Genomic DNA, 21,986 nt, shown 5'->3' on the forward strand with positions numbered 1-21,986 from the left:
AGGTGCACTGAATTGTTAATAGGTTAATATGAGTCTCCTACGTATTCTGCATTATATAACTAGGTGACTGCATATGATACACTTGTTTTTTTACAAGTGAAACATTTCTCATTAAGTAAATAAACAAAATAAAAAATTCTGGCGAAAATTACCATCCTCAACTGTCCTTTATTCCTAAGAACTTATCCTATCAAAATGTGATTATAATTTCTCTCACCACCCTCATTTTCTCTATCTACTGTACCAAACAAACTGTAACAATAATGAACACAAAAATCAACAACAAAAACCAGCGAAAACAAAAAAAAACTCGTGTCAAACAAGGTAATTATTTCAGCTCAGTGTTACCTAATTACTTAATCACCTCACGAACCATGAACCTAATAAATGAATTATAACATAAAATGGTACTTTTTAGTTTAATTTAACAAATTATGGAGTAAATTACGGACCCGAGCCCAATTTCATACTAGGGAATCAGTTAACCAGATTTCAACTCGTTATTAAGAGAGGCACACATGAAGCCATACGTGCCCACTCCATTATATACCAAATTCCAACGTTGGAAGGGAAGGACACGTATGTTATGACGATATATCGACCCTGTTCTTTCTCTTCTTTTGGGAGGATAAATATCACTAAAAACAAATACAGTTTTCTGCTACTTCTACACATACTCAGAACATACATAAAAGGTGGTCAAAGTACTACAAGGCTCCTTGGTTAATGAGCCAAGAACGAAGCCATAACTGTTTAAAGATGTCCTTAAATAATGTTTAGGCCCTCGGTTCTAGTTACACCGTTTTGAAATTCACTTGTACCTAAATGCAAGTTGTCTAAAAGAGGAGAAAAAAATACCCATTATAACATAGAATAGAAGAATTTCTCCCATTATTGTCAATCTGCTTTAGTCTAGAACTTCCATTGAACTTGTAAGTAGACCAAATAAAAGGTGTATTCTCTTCATCTTAAGATAATAAGCTTCATGTCTAATAAGTTCAGCTGAGTTGCAATCACTCAATCAACTTTAATCAAATCGTACAAGTGTACACTCTTCTGAACAGGCTCAATATGTCCAGATAAGTCCAGTCCATATAAGATTGGTTTTTTTGCACTGCCATCCAATAACTAGATCTAAAAGCATGCACCATGTTTTAAATTCTAAAGTCATTTACAACCATTTTAAAAAAACACATATGAAATAATAGAGATTTAAATATTCACTAATTCTCTTTTTTGCTCTGTCCACCCACTAATTCCCTTCAATCAATTTTGTTAGTTTTTATATATATTTAAATTTACGAAAAATTTATTTATCTCACTTTTTCATTGTCTACGAAAAACCTATCCCACTCTACTAAAATCTATCCCACTGTACTAAAATCTATCCCACTTGACACGAAAAATATTTGAGTTGGAGAGATTATGAAGGATTATATAAGAGAGAAAAGCCAGAAAGAATAGAGAAGTGGTGAGAGAGATTAGTATGGAAAAGTAGGACCACGCACACGCTCTCGAGGAAAGAGGCCAGGCCCGGCCCGGCCCCATAGTCAACACTCGAGAGAGAGCTCATGATTCCTCATGATAACATCGCAAAAACCCAAAAACAAAAGTTCCTGTCACTTCAATCATTGCGCACGCGCTGATCTGAAGCCGCACAATTTTTTCCAATGCACTTTCCCCAATGCTAACCCAACTCATTCATAACTCGCTTGACCCGCACCCCACCCTTCCCCATTCATCAACTTGCTCTTGGTCCAAACCCATAATTTGATTTTGGCACACTTGTGTATAAATATGGTTGTAAATCGGGTCAGGTCGGGCTTTGGGACGAGCCCACAAGCCGTGCAAGAACGAGTCCAGTCCATTCTATATTGTGGCAGGCAGGGCCGAAAGTTGCAAAACAAGGTCCACGGGCCGTCGTGTCCAAGTCTAATTTTACTTAATTTAGCGTGTTTTGTCGTGTGGGGTTGAGTCGTGCTTTTTCCAAACAAATGTGGCTCAGGCCCGGCCTACGACTCCGCGCTCATGACAGGTCAAGTCGGGCCCATGCCAAGCCCACTCTGTATTGTGACAAATCGGGCCGAAAGTTGCAAAACAGGGCCCACGTGCCTAAGCATAATTTTACTACATTTAGCGTTTTTTATTGTGTCGGGTTGTATCGTGCCTAATTTTCCTTTTTCCAAACAAATGTGGCCCAAACCCAACCCACGGCCTACAACTCCACACTCACGTCGGGTCAGGGACTCAGGAGTAGGGTCAGCCCAGCCCACAACCATCTTTACTTCTGTATGAACTGGGCAATAATTTTATGGTATGCCAATATCAATTATTTAGTGTGACAAAATTAATTATAACTAGTGTCAAGTGCTGCTGTAAAAGAACTAACACATTTTTAGGATCAAACCTTTCATTAAGACGTACTAATATACTATCTAATTTGTTGTCTCATCCTATAATTTGATATTGATAGCAACTATCAAAATACCATGTATCTAAACCACCTAATAATATAAATTACTTTCAAAGTATTGTGAAAGATTGTAAGTTACACTTCTAGGTGCAAAGAACACTATCATGAGACTTCAATAAATAAACATTTCAAAGGTCAACTCTTATGGAATTAGCCTTATGCACTACCCTAAACTCCAGAACCCATGAAACTTAGGCCACTTCCTAACCACTGAAGGTTAGCTCCCAACTAATTAAGATAGGGCGAACCAACAACAAGCCTAACTTAAGACCCACCTAGTTAGCTTTGTTCCACAACCTTCTTGCACCCACTTAGGTTACCGGTCGTAGTTCTTGGCTTAGGTCGCGAACCTCTTTTTCAAGTTCGGGTGATTGGTTGTGGTGAATGGAAACCGAGGATTTTCGCCCAGCTAGAACGCAAAAGATAAAGGGGATGTAATTTATGCATATAGTTCTTTGTTTCAGATGAGACCAATTACTGTGAGCAAGCACGAGTGTAACAAAATGGGTCATTCATTCTATTCACATGCCTTGGCTAAAGATGGTTGTTGGTCGGGCCTACGGGACATGGGCTGTCAGGCCTACTCTGCGCCGGGTCGAACTGTAAATTTCAAAACAGGGCACAGGCCCGGCCCAGGCTAACGAGCCGTTGTGCCTAAGCCAAATTTTACTAAATCAACTGTGCTATGTGCTATGTCCAGACGTGTCGTGTCTTCTCGTGCTTTTTCCAAAAAAATTAGGCTCAGGCCCGGCACACAGCTTCGTGCTCGTGTCTGCCGTGCTTTTCTTGTGTCGCTTCAGGCCTGGGGCCGGCCGGCCCACAACCATCTTTAGCCTTGGCCCTAGGAATTGAAACCCTCCTCGGGAGAAAAACAAGATGGCAAAATATTCCACAAAAAACACGTTTCTTTGTGACATTGGGCATTTCTTATCACTCGAGTAGTCTTGCACTTCTAGAGATAGTAATGGATGAATATTGAGAACCACAAACCAATCCACATATTGTGAACCTTTTTCATAAATTCAAATTCACACTGAAAAATATTTCAAGCATTTGAATCCTTACTCCAACAGACAGGACAAAATTGTCAGAGCAGCACACAAAAGGGAGAATGGCTAAAAACTAAAGGTTCTTGCACAGGGTTGGTTTTTGTTAATAGATGAACATATATCCTGAGAATGCAGGCTTAATACATGGTAGAAGTGCTCGCAAGTCCTACAAGCATGCCAAACATTAACTGCATTTTCTTTGTAACATAAAAAGTGATACTCCTATTTAAGAGATAGTGGCGGATCATGAACAGTTTTACGAAGGGGGTCGGTAGAAAAAAATTAAGCAATATACTATGGTAATTATACAATTATACACAAATTTTAGGGGGCATAACTAAAATACACCACAAAAAATTTCAGCCAGAGGGCCGGGGCCCACCCCAAAGCTAACTAAGATCCGCCCTAGAGAGACCCGACTAATTTCCCAACTAGGGTGTCAATTGACAATACTGCCTTTAACCCGAATTTAACAACATTTCTCCACCCTAGAGAGACCCAACTAATTTCCCAACTAGGGTGTCAATTGTCAATACTGCCTTTAACCCGAATTTAACAACATTTCACCCCGTTGAGGTATTAAGGACATTTTGCCTCATGTTAGAGCAAGATTATTGAAGAGGATTTATATATCCTCTCTTCAACTCTCTCTCCTTTTCACACCGACGTGTAATCGGTTTATTACTTTATTTCACACCGACGTGTAATCGGTTTATTACTTTATTTTCTCTATGGTGAGAAACAGTGGATGATAAAACATGATGAACAACTTTCAAAGTATCTTAATCCAGATGCAATTAACTTATCACTACTAGATGGGATGAAAACATGCCAAACTCCCAACACACCAACCCCTCTACCCCGCAAAGCATAGCTAGTGCCTATGGCTTATAGCATTGCAAAAACAGATAAGACAAAATTCTGGTACAGGAATCAGGGTAATAATCTCAAGTTCCCTATTATCCAAAATTTTAACTATTCCATGTATAATACTCCCCCCGTCCCAAAATTATAGTTTTATTTTCTACTTCGAGCGTCCCAATTTTATAATCTTGTTTCCTTATTTAGACATTACTTTTCCCACTTTCTCATACAGTATGTTCTACTTTCCTACTTTCACATACAACTATATTCCACTTTTCTTAAAATCCGTGTTTTTAGTAAAACAAGACAATAATTTTGGGACGGGGGAGTAGTACGCATGAAACCTTGTTAATTATCACTTTCCTTAGCAATCATAGACATCTTGTCCTGGCTTTTGAGCAGTTATCCCGCTAAAGTGTTTAGAATGTACTCAAATCTACATAGTGCCAAAGCCACGAGTCTAAATTGAATCTATAGTACCAAACAAGGAATCAACAAGGTTGCAAAATCAAGCAAAGCATGCACACATTTTACAAAATAAGTGGCAAGGAGTCCTTATCAAGGGAAGCACTCAAGGGACCATGGGAAGAACCATGATTGAGATACACCATACTGGTCTATCATCAACCCAACAAAGGCCTACAAAGGTTGACAATGAGTCAAAAAAGGAGAGGGTAACTTTGACCTTTTGGAAGCCCAAAGATCCTATTCAATTTAATCCAAATTTCTCAACCAGTATTGCATGCGTTTCATGCTGTTTCTTTCACATCATATTTGAAAACTTCGTAGTAGACCTGATCAAAAGGCGGGCCGGGCTGGGCCGAATCTTAAAATCAGCCATATGTCGGGCCATGCCAAAATTTGGGCCAGTTTTTTCATGCCCAAACCCGCTAATTCGGGCCTCAAACATTGGGCTTTTGGGCCATTTCAGGCCAGGCCAAATATATAATTAAAAATGTAGTTTTTACGTTCCCAAAACCCCGTCAAAATTTTTAAATTTTCGGGCCGGGCCCGAAAATCAGGCCTAAAAAATCTGCCCAAACCAGCCAAATTTTGGGCCGGGTCATTTGAAAATACAAAAACGGTAGGGTAGAAAGGCGAACCTTTTTTCAATCTGCTGGGACAACAAACCGGGATTGTAGCTCAATAGCTTTTGCTTTCGGCTGCATCTCTCAATCTACAGGTCCCCACGAAATGCTAGGCGGTCGCGATTTACAGAAGCAGATCTATATTTATTGCAGGCACAAATGCAGCATCAGTAACAATTTATATGCCTGATAAAACAATCCTAGTATCTCTAACAAAGAATTTCTTAAACCACTGTATATTAATATTAGCAAGTAAGTTATTGTAAATCAATCAAGAGTTAGTGGCTGAGTATTAAATTGACAAGAAATTTCGGCACTTTTGAGCTGCAGAGTAACCCAAATGTTGGTATGTCCTATGACAAGTAGCCCTAAAACCGTAAATAAAAAGCATAAACAAAAATGGAAAGTGTTCTAGCCAGTATTGATAACTATTGCATCATTATCTACAAATGAGAAGCATTATAGACATTACAGTATAGTAGATAGCTTAACACAATAAAAGTAAGACATGTTTCCTCCGTAACCGACACACATATTCAAATTTCAATCATCTGTACATGCAAAGGGCAAACAATTGATCTAACACGATGAAACTTAGAGAACAAGCTTCTGAAAGTTTTACGATAGATAAGCTTCCCAAAAGTAATTTTTACAGTTAAAAAGCTTGTAAAAAGCAACAGACAGATGGCAAGAAACTCAGGCCTAAAATGACTTTCACTTTTGGTAGGATCAATGTATAAAAAGGCTCAAGGCGTACCAAGGCGATTTGGAGTTCTCAGCGCCTTAGGCGTGCCTCATTGAAGTGAGGCGCCCTGATAAAAAGTTAAAAAAAGTGTGAAAAAATGGTGTGTGCCTCAGGAGGTGCGCCTTTTTGCGCCTCAAGGTGCGCCTCATCAAAATCGCCTCGCCCAGACAATAAAAGGCGATGGCTCCAAACCCCTTGCGCCTTAGAGCCTAGGCGCGTCTTTTTCACGCCTTTTTATACACTGGGTAGGATAATAGAAAATTGAGGATGTCTTTGAAAAGCCTCCAAATGTATTTATTCTTTTCACCTCCTTTATGGCCAATGTACCTTTGTCAATAGGCGGCATCCAGTTCCAATTCTTGAGCCAGTGACCTCCATTGTTGATATGGGTACCTACAGGGGAGATGGAAGATCAATATTTACCTAAAAAGAGCTATGCTAGTAAGTTCCTACTTTATTTCCAATCCAACAACCAGTCAACCACACAAGACTCGAGTTGCTAGACTAGAACAGGAATCAGCAACAAGAATCTGGAGTAAGGAACTGCAATCATACAATGATGCAAGGCCTTCGAACATACGTAGAGTCTTGACTCCACATTCACAAAGATAGAAAGAGTGTATTCCGTAGACTCTCAATAAAAACATTTCGTAAACTATTTCACTATAAGCAAGAAGAATTTTTAAAGTACGGTGAAATATTCCTTTCTGTTAGGTTGACACCATCATCTTGTAAATGCCAACGTCAAACCCAAAAATAAGAGGTGGGTAAAGTTCTTACTACAACAACCAAATATGATGAAATACCTACGCAGTCGAATTCAGTGGAAGCACAACTCATTTCTAGGTTCCATGGAACTGGATATTACAGTCAGATAAGGGTATAAAAAAAATTGCTTGCTATTGATTTAGAATGAAGTGTTAAGTGTCCATAGACTCCATACACATGTGTGAAGAATATCCAACATGTAATTGACGTGGAAAAACAAAATTCTAGAATATGTATTTAATTAAGGGTCCTTCAAATAAGTCCACAAACAACTGTGACAACTTAATCATTGGTTCTATTATGCTCCCTCCATCTGAAAAACTGGTACTATCTTTGCGCAATCTATACTAACAAAAAAAACAGCTAAATTTGGTTAAAAGTAGTACTGATATTAATATCATACATCATATGATCTGACTCATAAAGGCATGTTAAATTTTCAACATTCTCATGCAAATCAAGTTTTAATATCTGCATCTGATGTTAAAAGCTAGTGCCATCAAATCCGAAGGGTATCACAAACTCTAGAAACAGACCAACAGCTGGATCCTGGGTGATCGTTGTAGTGCTAAAAGCCTAAAACTACATACTTCTATAGATTTCATTGATTCAACCTCAAGCCCAATAACATTCCTTTCATCTTAAGAATAGTTGTTGAATGAGAAATCTGATCTGACTTAGAACAAAGACAACCTTAAGCCACTTCATGAAGTGGCACATTTGTGAAAACCTGTCTGACTCATTGCATATGATAATGTATGACAGCTCCGCAACACAGAAGTAAAACAATTATTAACCACTATCCTTAAAGAAAATAATTGTAGCTCCCTGGGACCATAACTTCCACTATGAAGCTGTGGGTTAAGGATTAAGTGATAAACAATGATAAATGAAAGGGCAAAATTCACCTTAATCCAAAATGAGACGCGGGGGGGGGGGGGGGGGGGGGGGGGATAAAGAAAAATAAATACAATATGGTGAGTCCAGCACTCCAGCCTAAATAAATCAATAGTGCCCAAAATCTGGCAGGATACCACTTTGACATCAAAATTTAAAACAAAGAAAAAGACATATACCTTTCCTGGGTTGGGAACGAAAAATTGGGCCTTACAGAAAATAGACAAATTAGTTTATATACCTATAAGCCTACACTTAATAAAATCTAAATGAAGATTAAAGGGAGCTCTATGTTGATTTAGAGTAAATTCATGGTTTACATGTGGATTTTAGAGAAATTCTTGTATATATGTTTCTTTTATTGTAATTTTGTTGATTTATCTCTTTGTATGAGAATTATTTTGTAGATCTTGATTTTACAGTAATTTCGTTTATTTTTGTGTTGATCTTGATTGAATTATTTTGTAGATTTTGATGGTTACAATTAATTATTTTCTTATATTTTTGTTTTACTTTCCAAAACTATCAAAATCTAACTGTTTGTTGTTGTTCGTGTTTTGCAGCAAAGATGATTAATTAGTTGGAGGAAAATTGCATGTGCTCATCACAACTCACAAGTACCATCAACAGTAGAATTTGAGTGATATTTTACATTACATATCTTATTTGCTGTAATTTGTGTAGATTAAATTATATTTTGGGTTCAGTTAGTTGTAATATATAACTTTAATATCTATCATTTGCATTCTTAATTAGGATTAGCATTATTTTCTCAATTTTTTCCTTATCAAATTCTTTGATGCCATGCTACTCCAGATATGGAACAATATGTTAAATGGGTTCGGGTTAACCCGAAATCGCCAATTTTAAATGGGTTAATATATTTGTAAAAATTCAAGGTTAAAAAAAATCAGGTTGAACAGATCAATTCGGGTTGACCCGATTAGAAACAGATGAGGTTAGGGTTTAGATTCTCAACCTGTTTACTTAAACAGATCAGGTTCGGGTTGAAGGTTTCTGACCCGTTTAATACTAACCCGAACACGAACCCGACCCAACCCGACCTGATTGCCACCCCTAGTATCCGGTACGTATCCATGAGGTACCCGTACCCGAGAGGTACCCGGTACAGATACCTCATGAAAGAGTCGTACCCGCGCTTCATAGATTAAAAGCAATGATGCGAACTCTTTGGAAGGAAAAAGGGGGCTTGTGGTTAAAGCTGAACCAGACGTAAACAGAGAAGGCAGGGGAAGCAGAAGGAAGCCCGGTATTTGTTAAGGGACTGCTTGAAGAATTTCAGAAGGTATCGAGATGACCCCCGGTGGTCAATGAGGAGTCATGAGCACTCTATCCGTCTATCGTGCTCAAGGCGGCAGCAACCCGATAGGTACCCGACCTTACCGTTACCCACAATATCAAAAAGATGAGATAAAGCAATTAATCAAAGAGATGCTAGCAGCAGGGTTCATACGACCGTCTACCAGTCCGTTTTCAAACCCCGTATTACTCATAAAAAAAAGACGGTGCATGGTGTTTTGTGTGGATTAACAAGTCTTAAACCAAGACATAGTACCTAATAAATATCCAATCCCTTTTATTGATAAGTTGTCGGATGAATTGCCCGGAGCTACTGTATTTTTTCCAAACTTGACTTGAAGGTAGGGTATCACCGAATACGGGAAGGCAGAGGATACTCACAAGATTGCTTTACGCACTCACGAGGGACACTACAAGTTTCTGGTCATGCTGTTTGGTTTGACGAATGCCCCTAACAACTTTCCAGTCACTGATGCATGAGGTATTCAAACCCTTCCTTCGAACATTCGTGCTTGTATTTTTTGATGACATTCTTGTATATAGTACGAAAAAGAGCATATGAGCATCTGGGTGTGGTTTTAAGAATGTTGAAGGAGCATAAATACGCCAATTTGAAGAAGTGTGAGTTTGGGAGAAAGAAGGTTGCTTATTTGGGTCATGTAGTTTCGAGGGAAGGGGTGGGATTCAGGCAATGCTTGAATGGGTAATTCCAAGGAATCTTAAAGACTTACACGGATTCTTAGGGCTTACAAGCTATTATCGAAACTTTATAACCAAGTACGCTCAAATAGTCCATCCTTTCATGGAACAACTCAAAAAGGATGCATTTGGTTGGTCAGAGAAAGCATTGAGGCTTTTGAGAAGCTAAAGCAGCAATGTGCTCGGTGCCTATACTGGCGATGCCTAATTTCCAGAAACAGTTCGCGGTAGAGATTGACGCCTCAAGTTTGGGATTGGAGCAGTGCCAATGCAGCCCAATATCTATGTATGAGAAGGAACTTATGGTTGTGTATTTGGCTATTCTGAGATGAAGCATAACCTTCTAGGTAGACATTTTTTGGTCCGTACTAATCAACAAAGTTTGAGGTTCATCACGCAACAATGAGAAATAGGGAACGATTATCAAAAGTGGGTGAGCAAATTAATGGAGTTCGATTTTAAAGTGCAATATTAGCTCGGATCGTCAAACAAGGTTGCAGATGCTCTTTTGCACAAAACAGCAAGGGGAAGTGGAGTTGGGATCCTTGTAGTCCTCTAGAGGGGTTGTATGGGATGCTCTCGAGAAGGAGATTGAGATTGTCGATGACTCATTGATCAAGAGCATAAAAGAAGAACTGGCACTAGGAGAGACTAAGGAGGAGTTCGAATTGAAAGGGGAGCGTCTGCCTACAAGAATCAAATAGTAATTCCCAGAAACGTGTCTGTTATTCCATCCTTGTTGTACGAGTTACATGAATCTCCTATTGGGGGGCATTCGGGAGAGGTAAAGACCTATCTACGAGTATGAGAAGGGATTTGGCAAAGTATGTGTGAATATGTGTAGTTTGCCGGAGAAATAAGGTCTCCGGGCATCCTATCTTCCGGCAAAGGCATATACCTTTGTCTATTATCAACAACAACCATGCAATGGAACCTAACACACAACCAGAACATAATGAGATTTATGTTACTTAAAAGTTAAAATCCGCCTATTTGATTGGTTTGCCGTACAAAATCAGTTTCTCCATCTTCATATCATTGTTTGTTGAGTAGTATGTTTTGATTATAGTTCAGATTTTGACTAAAATGGCTTATTTCGCTCCTAACTTTCAACTAATGAACTTAAATAAGTATTTTATACCCTTTACATGTTTAATAAACTTAATTTTATGTTTCAAAGACTCATTCTCACCTACTTTGGTCGAGTTACGCACATTTAAGGCTTGTTTGATCATTATAGGTCACATTTTGACTAAAATGGCTTGTTTTTGTCCCATCTTTCAACTAATGAACTTAGATAAGTATTTTAAACCCTTTACATGTTTATTAGACATATTTTAATGTTTTTATGACTCATTTTCACCTACTTTGATCAAGTTATGAACATTTAAGGCTAATTTGTTCATTATAGTTCATATTTTGACTAAAATGGCTTATTTCGCTCCTAACTTTCAAATAATGAACCTATTCATGTTTAATATTCTTAGTCTTATGATTTTAAGACTCAATCTCACCTAGTTTGGTCTAGTTATGCACATTTGGTTGTTGTCTATTTGAGTTGTTGTAACACATTTTCTTCCTTTTTTTGGTCACTTTGGCAAACTTGTTACTTGTGCATTACCAAGTTGACTTTGGGAAACAATATGTAAGAAAGTACTATCTAACAACAAGTTCCTATTTTTCAGAATTCCTTCAATCATGAAAGAATTATAATACAAAACACTAGTTACTGAGTTAAAATGCTCCTTTTAACACTAGTATTTTGAAGATTTATCTGCTAAAAATGTGGGTAAGTAATCTACGTTGTATACTTACAAAGTCAGCCCGTAAGATTGTTGTTTCATCATTTTCATGTTCCTGGTAGATAGCATTCAAGTTGTAGAAAGTCCACCCACTTAATGCATCAAATCCCGAGCAAGCGTTGCATGCGTTCAGGATGTTAATCTGATAGAATTTCAGAAAAGATCAGTCTCTGTGAATTAAGTTTATATTGTAGGCTCCTCAAACACAGTAGAATTATTGTTGCTTGCACCTTTCGATAAAGATGAAGCTTAACAGAAAGCGTATAAATGCAGGCCAAGTTCAAAACTTTCTGAAACTCCTCCCTAGTACATAATGCTGAGCTGAGAAAATTAAACAAAAGAAGGATCCAGTTAAACAAATAGCACTGCAAAACTTGACAAAAAAAAGGCAGTAACTGAAGAGAATGATATGACAGTCAACTTGCAAAAGGATTAAGCATATGTTAGACAATTTGAAGAACAAAAACTTGTGATTCGCAGTTAAACCATAAACGGGATATGTACTCCCTTCAAATAGAATATCACCCAGATATATCTGGAATGATAATTTAAGTGCATAGAAATCCTACTAAAAATATTCAGCACATAAATCTGAGCACGAACGATGGAAATAAATAACAGACCTTCTTTGTATGATTTCCTGAAGGCTGGAGATACCCACAGCCAAGATCACTGCATCAGCTTTTATTCTGTCATTCCCACCCAGTACTTCTGAAACACAACCTGTTTCTTCACTGAAGAAGAAATCTGTAACTCCTCTGCCTCTACGAAATTCACACCCCTTGTTTTTCAATAACTTCCTCCATGGCTCAAAAAAAATTCCTTGACACTTCCGCGACACAATAACAGATCAGAAAATTTCTGCGTTATTTCAGAGAAGAGTTCAGAGACACAAACAAATCATCAACAAGAAAATGAAGCAGAGCGAGCTTAAACAATAATTAGGGTAAAAGGGGACAAGCTAGAGAAAAAATAGAGAGGAATACTGACTAAAATGTAAGTTCAATGCGAGAAATATTGTAGATGTATACTTTTACAAGTGATGGACGGGAGTATTTCACTTTTGGTTAAATGTTTGTGCAAGTTTACAGGAAATATAAACTGGTGAAATGTTGGATGACTTTTGAGATTACTGTCCACTCCTTCAGAATACTCACAGTCACACTACTAAGTAGGAAACAGCACATGCGTCTACTTTACTCGTATCAGAAACCAGAATAAGCTGAACAAGTTCTGGGAATGAACGTATATAAAGACCAAAACAGAAGAACACCTACCATCAACAATAAGGAGCCTCACATAAAAAATTACAAAGACTGAGAATCAGTAATAAGATGAACACAACTCTCAGCATTCTAGAAGAAGAACACATAGACAACTGCTAGCAAAACCTAGAATTTACAAAATAATAATAAGTCAGAACTTAAGACCAAAGTAGCAGATGATGACTCATGCCCTAATCAATAATATAAACGCATACATTTCCAACAGTTGACATACTTACAACTCTACAACCCAAAGATGAATACTGAAAATTGCCACAATCACCATCGTACGCCTTACAATAAGTTCGAATTTAATTACATTGAAGATAAAACAAGCCAGAAAACCTCAATCAAAAAACAAAGAAATTTAAAACCCAATTTAGAAGCAATTAATTTCATTTAATTCTATAACCTAACACCCAATTGCGCAAAATAATTCCCCTAAATAAACAAGTATTCAGCTAACTGATTCACTCAGGTTATTCTTGTTTAACGACCTGAATAAGGTAGCAAACAATGATTTAGAAGAAATGTCACAACTAAAACTGCCTAACACAACTAACTACAGTGAAAGGAAAAAAAAAATCAAGTAAGGCTTACAGTCTATCAATTGACTTAATACAGACAAGTCATAAGTGCCTCCAGGCTCCAGTGAACTGATTATCAGAAAAGAACCTGAGATAGTAGATAAATGATGCCATAGGTTTAGCAAACAGTAAAATTGCTCGTAATATTTTACTAAGAATAGCAACAACAACAAAAATAACACATACAAGGTCCTCACAATGGGAAGATAAATTGGCAAGACTGGTACCCCCAATGTGATTGTCACTGAGGTATCTGTTTCCAAAATCATCAACAAATTCCAAAATCAAACCATCAGAACCCGGCATACATCACCAGTGAACACAACGCAATTCGAACAATAAAAAAAATCAAAAGCTAAGAGAAATCAACAATAATTACACAACAAAGCACTAGAATCGAACTTTTTCAATGCAAAGCATCAGATCAGAAACACGAATCGCAAAAAAAAAACGAAAATAAAAAAATCGAAGAACAAACCTGGATTAGTTCGATCTGGAAGAAGGTAGAAGCAAAACGAGCACGCAATCGAAAAGCCTTGACAAATTAGGCATTCTTAATTGAAGCAATTGCAAAAATATCTAGGGTTTGGTGATTTTTTAGGGTTTTGTTTAGCGATAAGGAAGAGCGACGCGTGTGTGCTGCGGCGGCGACGAGAAGAGGAAGAATTCGGCGGTGGGGGAACAGCAGCGGCGACGTGGCGGGAAGATGAAGCGTTTGGCGGTTGGGGGAACAGCAGCGGCGGCGGCGCTAGTCGTGCGGTGTCTGCTGTGAGTGTTGAATTTCGCGAAAGTAGAGAAGATGAAGGGACTGTTGAATTTCGCGAAAGTATAGAAGGAGAAGGAGAAGGAGCAGAGAACCAGGGAGGGGAAGGAGGAGAAGCGGGAAAAACAGAGAACCAGAGAATAGGAAGGAGGAGAAGCGGGAAATATAAATATTTTTGGGAAATCTTTTGTTCGGCTCATTTGGGTCAATTTTATAAAATGAGTCCGCACTTCTGAATTTCTTTTGTGTGCACGCTATATCAAATGTTACCAATTTACTAAATGAACACATATAAAGGGAAGTACTAGTGATCACATGTTAAGGATTTTAGGCCTATAGTTTTATTGTACCTTATTATATGTAGAGTAAAATAATTTCTAAAGTTATTTTGCTAGACTCTAAATATTAATTGAAGAAGCTAACTTGTCGGTAAGTTTCAATGTGATTTATTCTCGGAAGAATTATGGACAATATTATTGTGGAAACTAAGTTGATCGGGTGGTATATTAGAAAAAACATTTCTCCTTGGTGTAAGATGAACGTAGAATTGAGAATGGCTTATGACTTAATTGAACGGTATTTTCTTAAATCTATGTTATTGTACATATTTAGGGTTTTATCTGATGTTTGTTGATTGGATCATGGGATGTTTGCCTTCAATCTCCTATTCCATTTTTTTTAAACTCGAGTCCAATAAGTTTATGTAAGTTCAATCAGGTTTTATCGGGTTAATAAGGTCTAATAAGTTCAACAAGGCCTAAAAGTTCAATAAGTTTCAATCACATCTAATATTTTTCATTGTTATTATTATTATTATTATTATCATCATCATAATCCAACCAGGTCCAATCAAGTCTAATAAGATCAATAAGTTCTTACCAGTTCCAATAAGTTAAGTTCAAATAAGTTTATGCAATGAAAAGAACGTACTCTTGCTCATTACCCATGGGCCATAACGAGTATGGTTTTTTTTTTTATTAGAATGGCTGTTAAAAACTGACCCGATCCAACTGATTTTTGACAAAAATCGAAGTGACCAGAAAAACCCATACATCAAATCCGCATAAGCTGATAAGCATAATGGTCCCGTATAACTACATTATTCGATTATCTCAAACTCGTAATCAACCGATGACCCAATTTGACACCGACGTGACAATACCCACCCAATACCCACCAAAGCCCTATGAAAAACCCGCGAAATAATACCTACCCGCCATCAATCCATTATTACACGCGCCATATACCTTCCATTGTGAGCTCACATAACGAACTCCTCTGAAAAAAACAAAAAAAATGGGAACAAGAGAAAGAGACAGAGATCTAGAGCTACTCATCCCTGTCAGTATTCCGCCATTGGTGTCCGCCATTGAAATCTCTAAACCTTCAACCCCTTCTCCTTCTTCATCCCCTGTTTCTTATCATCACACTGCCCCACCCAAAGAGGTCCTCTCCCTTTTTCTAACTCTTTATTTTATTTTTATTTTTCGGCCTTTTTTCGTTCATATTTGCGCAATTATTGATACCCATTGTTTCTCTTTACATATAGAATTGATAAATTTCTTGATTTAATAGATAATTTTGTGATCGAATTGTTTGAATTATGTGTTTGCCACTCGATTTTGCATGCTTAGGTTTTCGTTTATTTCCTATTGTTCATGTTCATTGTGTTCATCATTTTTGGAAATTGGTGTGAAGTTATCATATGCATGATTAATACTTACTCATTTCTTATTTACGTGACACAATTGAGTTTTTTACACTATTCACATGCTCCTTTGATTTCATTTTGTTATTTACGTAGTTGTGTGGTGTCTTATTAGATTCGTGTCAATAAATATTTTTTAAATATCAACTTTTTATATTTTTTATCCATAACTGAAGATGTTAATGTTTGAAATCGTGCATGGGCAAACTTGCTTAAATAATTATGTCATATATAAAAAAGAACAGAGGAAGTGATATACTCCATTTGTTCCATAATGATGGTCCAGTTTAGATATTTGACACCAATCCTCTAAATTTTACTAATATACGATAAAAAACATATTCATGTAGGGTCTTGTTTGATTGTCTTTAAGAATATAAAACTTTTATCATTTTTTATATTGTGTAATTAGAAATAAATATAATATAAAATGTGCACTGGCAACGTGAAACAATGAAATTGGAATATCATTATGGAGCGGAGGAAGTATCTGATATCGGGCAATGTTGATTGTATAGGCATGTTGCAAAGTCATTCGGCGCTGGACTTCAAAGAAGTTTATGTCTGGAAGGTGAATTGCTTTGCTTCATCTTTAGTGTTCCTTCTATGTTTGTACATTTTTATATGTTTTCGGCCTTGAATTCTTAGTAATGCGTGTTTTAAACTTTTAAACATATACTAGTAGTTGTTTCACTTACTTGGGTGAGTTACTCTTCAAATCTTAGTAATGCAGGAGAATTAGATATACATAGTAGACCCAATTTGTAGGAGATTGAGAAACTTTATATGGCATTCTAACCTTGACTAATAGCATGCATTAGACATTCAAGATCAATAAATTGTTCACTCTTAACAGTGTTTGGATAGGAAGAAAAAAGGTGTTAGAATATGTCTTGAATCGGTCAAGCCCCTTACGGTATCTGTTATTTTACACTAAGATTATCTGTTTTGGACCTATTTTTTGGGCTTTTCCGCATCTGTCTAGAGAATACTATATAAACTTTCTAGGTTATAACTTTGTTGTATTTTTGTAATCTGTACTCCTCAAGATCAATAAACTTTCCTCTCCTATGCCTATGGACGTAGCTAACACATTGTTAGTGAACATCCCTCCCTCTCCCTTACTTACTTTCCCCAACCTTCTATCAAAACAAGGGAACTTGTATGATTGTATCCCTCCGCTCCCTTTTCCTTCCTTCTATTTCTCTCCATTCCCTGTTATCCAAACAAAGTGTAATAGTCTTACACGAAGGAACATAGTAGGAAGATCTTGAAAGAAAATTATACCTATTCCTTTTCCGGATTTTCCCTCCACTATTTCACTCTAATTCCCCATGCCACGCTGCAAAGTGCAAATCCTCAATGTATAGTTTGAAATGGAAAGGTAGGAGTGTTCTTTTCAATCGAGAAGATCTTTAACTTTTTTTTCCTTTCCAAAGGTCTCTAAAGCATGCTAAATTATCTTGGAAAACAAACATATCCTTGATTTATAGTATGTATGATCACATTAGATCAATCGATAAGCCTTTTTTTCCTTCTATATATATAGTCCCCTAGCGCCCTACTAGGTAGGATCTTCATTGTAATTTAATGAACTGTTATAACTTTCTTGAAATTCCTTTGAACATTTTCTATGTACATGAATATAAATACCAGTATATAACATAGTATATGGTCCTTATGTTTGATGCTAGTCTATGTTAAAGGAGACTATAATACATGATTTTGTTTCTTCATAATGCTAATTGCTGCAGAGTGATCTGTTTTTTTTTGCTCTTGTTTTGGTTTTCATGCAAATTTGATCAAGTTTTTATGAAGTTAAAAGAGGGGGAAATCTCAATATGTAAATTTAGCACTATTCTGTTTACCAAAAGGAGTATTTTCCACCCTCTCTATGTGTGATAATTATGCCAAGATTGCCAACTGTTGTCGCAAACGTTTTATACGCTTCAGATAATCAATATCGGAGCAAACTTCAGAATCAAGGCAGCATTAATTTGGTCCTAATATATTTTTCTTTCTGGTATATGGTTCCTTTTTCAGTGTGATCCTGCTTCCTATAGCCATCACTTTTTACTTCACTTGGTGGTTTATTCATTTCGTTGATGGATTCTTCTCACCGATTTATGCTCATCTTGGGATAAACATATTTGGTTAGTTTCACTATACTATTTCCATTTCTGCACTATACTTATGTTTCCATGTGAGATCATTTCACTTACTTGACTGTTGTTAATCTTGTATCATGCTCCGTATGTAAATTGAGGTGATTGTTGTTATTATGCTTAAACTCTCAGCCGTTCACTTTTAATTCCCTTTGCAGCGAAACCCTTAGGCTAGTTGCTAATAATCTGTTAAGCTAGGATATTTGGCAACACTTTGTTATTGAATTTCATTAAATCCTATAAATATCAACTGAGTACTTTACAGTAGAGATACCTTAAAGCTCCATTTGGTAGGGTGTAAAACGTTTTCATGGAAAACGATTTTTCCCTTTCCAATCATTTTACGTTGTTTGGTTTGACAAGAGATGTAAAACAATTTTCCACAACTCCCTCAAACGTGGAAAAACCTTTTTCCATTTGAAAGGGAGGAAAACCACTTTTCCACCTTTCCTCCTTACCCCCCTCTCCCTTCTTTCCCCTCAATTTTCCCCATCTTTTCCCATTTTCTTTTAAAAAACCAAACAAAGGAAAACTAGTTTGGAACTGTGTTTTCCCTTGGAAAATGTTTTCCATGGAAAATCATTTTGCAATGAAAATGTTTTACACCAAACCAAACGGAGCCTAAGCTGCCAAATAAATTTTCAAAGTTGGCTCAAAGATTTGTTTGGAATGATTGAAATTCAAGCTTGTTAACTAGAATATGATAGCTCGAGCTCACATACGTAGACTAGTGTTTTTCTGATGTTAACTTCATATGGAATACGAATTACAGTACATGATTAATTAATTGATTATTATTGCGAAACTTTATAGGTCTCGGCTTTGTAACCTCTATTACATTCATCTTCTTGGTGGGAGTGATTATGTCATCATGGTTGGGAGCCTCTATTCTCCAATTGGGGGAGTGGTTTATCAAGAAAATGCCCCTTGTTAGCTATATATACTCTGCTTCCAAACAAATTAGTGCAGCAATTTCACCAGGTATATATAGTTTTCCTGTAATTTTACAGTAAAATCACATGAACATGGACTTGATCTTTGACAATGGTCATCATCATTTTCAGATCAGAACTCGCGAGCTTTTAAGGAAGTGGCTCTGGTAAAACATCCTCGCGTAGGAGAATACGCACTAGCATTTATCACGTCTACTGTCACTCTCCATAGCCACACGGGTGAAGAGGAACTTTTCTGTGTTTATGTACCGACAAATCACTTGTACTTGGGTGACATGTTTCTTGTAAGCTCGAAAGATATTTTGAGGCCTAATCTCTCGGTCCGTGAGGGCATAGGTAAGATCCAAGAAACATAATTATAACACCTTGAAAAAACCAATTTTTGTAACTTAACATCTTACTTAATTTTTATTATATTTAAATACCTTAAAAAAAAAAAAAAAATAGGAATCAACACCACGTACTTAACGATTTTAGTCAGGAAAAACGTTGTTTTTTAACTATGCTATTGTTTCCAAGGCATGATTTGATGGTAGACAACTCCTTATTGTTTTGGAACTATATCATAGACTTAAAAACCAACGATTTCTCTAATGGAAATCGTCAAGTGGTGCTAAATTACAAAAACAGTTTTTTTTTTAAGGTGTATGATATTGTTCCCCAAGCATGATTTGATGGCAACTCCTTATTGTTTGGAACTATAGCATAGACTTAAAAACCAACATTTTTTTTCTAACAAAAATCGTTAAGTGGTGTCTATTTATATTTTTTTTTGTTTTTTAAAGTGTTTAAAAATATAATAAAAATTAAGTAAGGCGCTAAGTTACAAAAACTGGGTTTTTTTTAAGGTGTTAAATGACAAAAAAAATTCCTTAGTTTCATGTTCATGCAAGATTATGTAGTTGGAGTTATCAGAGTATAAGACCATATTGTTCTAATTTGTTTCATAAACTTTGGGGCAGAAATTGTCATCTCTGGTGGCATGTCAATACCCCAAGTACTGACTACAGTAGATGCAGGCGTCCTGCGTGCAGTAAGAGGCGGAGATATTTCCGGATTACCCGTTTAACTCTAAGAAATTGCAGAGGGATGAAGCTTCAGAGTTGCAGCAGAAAAATCAATGGGGAATTCTCAGAAATTAAGGCTAAAGTATAGCACAAGAAACAGACTTATTTGGGAGCCTCAAATTGTGTTGATGAATAACTAGGATTTGACTCATGATTCACTCGTTAATTGTTTTTCTTTTTTTTGGTTCTATTACGAGGAGTTCCCCTAGTTTCCCGCGGAAGCTTGTATGGGTACCTCGATGAGAAGCATCCCTTCCAGACGAGGAGTTTTTTCCATACCCAAGGTAAACCTGAGACCTTGGTTGAGGAGCAACTGCAAGAGGCTCGTAACCACTCACACCACCCCTAATTGGTACTTGTTAATTGTAATTAGTTGTTATAGAAAGTGTTAGAAACTTTTGATCTGCTGTAAAATCTGTAATTTTACTGTTCATTTAGACTATGATGAAGAGTTTCTAGTATTGAGTGTTAACACTTCTACACAAACTTCCTGCCCTAATTTGATTGTTTTTAACGCAATTACCCCTAATCTTTTACGCATATGTAGCAGGATCTGATGCAGAAAATATGTTATTATTGTATCTCTCTGGCTTGAACATCTCATGTGCTGGCCTGGCATATTCCAGCTCTAGAGAGAAAATGATGTATTATCTCTGTCTCTTTTTTATTGTTCAATGGAAGAAAGTTCACTTCATTAAGAATTGAGTGTAAATAATGCACATAGGATAGCAAAGTGGTTCAATGAAGAGAGAGAGGGATAGAGAGTGAATGTACAAGTGGGATAACTTGCCATTTAAGGGTATGGTGCAATCTCAAAGGGACGTACAAGTGGGATAGAGAGTGAGTGAACGTACAAGTGAGATAACTTGCCATTTAAGGGTATGGTGCAATCTCAAAGGGACATCTGGAGAAGGAAAAAAAAAAACTAAACAAAAAGGATAGAGAAAGTAGCATTGAATGACTTTGAAAATTTAACGTAATGTCTTAACTTTGCGCTTCAACTTACCATCGTCCGCATGCTACGTTTAATTTTTACATAGTACAATAAAATTAAGTGATTGATACTGAAAGTTAGTAAAATATCACATGTTTTACTGTACAAGTTTCCACACGGACCACACCCACTTGATCTCCTACTCACCCTACCATCTACATGAAAAGTTAAGTGACTTTGTGAATTGGTTATCGACTTAGCTGTATCATCTCATTCTTATTACTTACGAGATATTACTTATTTTTGTTAAAATAAGATAATTTTAGCTTTTGAAAAACTTAGACTCATATTAGACCAAGAAAGGCATAAAGGACTCACATAAAATATTCTAATCAAATCAAACCAGATGAAGAGAACAAAACCTTAAATTACCTGGCTTACAAACATTACGAATCATGCCCAATAAAAATGAACTTAACCAAAACAATAAATGGACTCATTTTGCACGTTTAGCCTTTAGTGCTAAGCTGCAAAAGAACATGGGTGTAGGGTTCCTTCAAATCTTAATTTCAATTGTACGTTAACATTAATCGGCCCATCTACTTTTTATTGAACTTGGCCCATCCACGTAATGTGTTAATTTTGCGCTCTAATTTACTATCGTCTGCATGCTAAGTTTAATTATTGCATAGTACAATAAAGTTAAGTGATTGATATTAAAAGTTAGAAAAATATCACACGTTTAACCGTACACGTTTCCACACCCACTTGATCTCCTACTACCCCTAAGTACAACCCTACCATCTACATGAAAAGTTAAATGACTTTGTGAATTGGTT

The 21,986-nt window shown here is 36.7% G+C and overlaps 1 protein-coding gene and 1 long non-coding RNA gene across 3 annotated transcripts; one reads left to right on the forward strand and one right to left on the reverse strand.

The window, feature by feature from the left end:
* Positions 1 to 5,942: 5,942 nt before the first annotated feature.
* Positions 5,943 to 14,514, reverse strand: LOC110797812 (uncharacterized). The gene is made up of 7 exons (XR_002535938.2): positions 14,036 to 14,514; positions 13,744 to 13,810; positions 13,571 to 13,645; positions 12,329 to 12,566; positions 11,936 to 12,026; positions 11,719 to 11,847; positions 5,943 to 6,612 (listed from the first exon to the last, which is right to left on the reverse strand). It is a non-coding gene; the product is annotated as an uncharacterized lncRNA (long non-coding RNA).
* A 1,052-nt stretch (positions 14,515 to 15,566) lies between these two features.
* LOC110797800 (protein LIKE COV 3) lies at positions 15,567 to 20,685 on the forward strand. 2 transcript variants are annotated; one of them, XM_056839913.1, is made up of 6 exons: positions 15,567 to 15,766; positions 16,547 to 16,599; positions 18,072 to 18,181; positions 19,007 to 19,174; positions 19,258 to 19,482; positions 20,166 to 20,685. In XM_056839913.1, the coding sequence occupies exons 1-6, from the start codon at positions 15,617 to 15,619 to the stop codon at positions 20,213 to 20,215; spliced, it is 756 nt and encodes a 251-aa protein (XP_056695891.1). In that variant the 5' UTR covers positions 15,567 to 15,616; the 3' UTR covers positions 20,216 to 20,685. The 2 variants fall into 2 exon arrangements, with proteins under 2 accessions (XP_056695891.1, XP_021858613.1); XM_022002921.2 differs by having other exon boundaries at positions 15,568 to 15,766; positions 20,109 to 20,685.
* The last annotated feature ends 1,301 nt before the right edge of the window (positions 20,686 to 21,986 follow it).

The sequence above is a fragment of the Spinacia oleracea genome, chromosome 3 (assembly GCF_020520425.1).
Source record: "Spinacia oleracea cultivar Varoflay chromosome 3, BTI_SOV_V1, whole genome shotgun sequence".
NCBI lineage: Eukaryota > Viridiplantae > Streptophyta > Magnoliopsida > Caryophyllales > Amaranthaceae > Spinacia > Spinacia oleracea.

Bases quoted from the DNA above. Each gene is read 5' to 3' on its own strand.
- LOC110797800 (XM_022002921.2), top strand. From the start codon at position 15,617: ATGGGAACAAGAGAAAGAGACAGAGATCTAGAGCTACTCATCCCTGTC. The intron at 16,600-18,071 runs GTGAATTGCTTT...TTCCTTTTTCAG, and splicing joins AAGAAGTTTATGTCTGGAAG to TGTGATCCTGCTTCCTATAG. The intron at 19,483-20,108 runs GTAAGATCCAAG...ACTTTGGGGCAG, and splicing joins CTCGGTCCGTGAGGGCATAG to AAATTGTCATCTCTGGTGGC.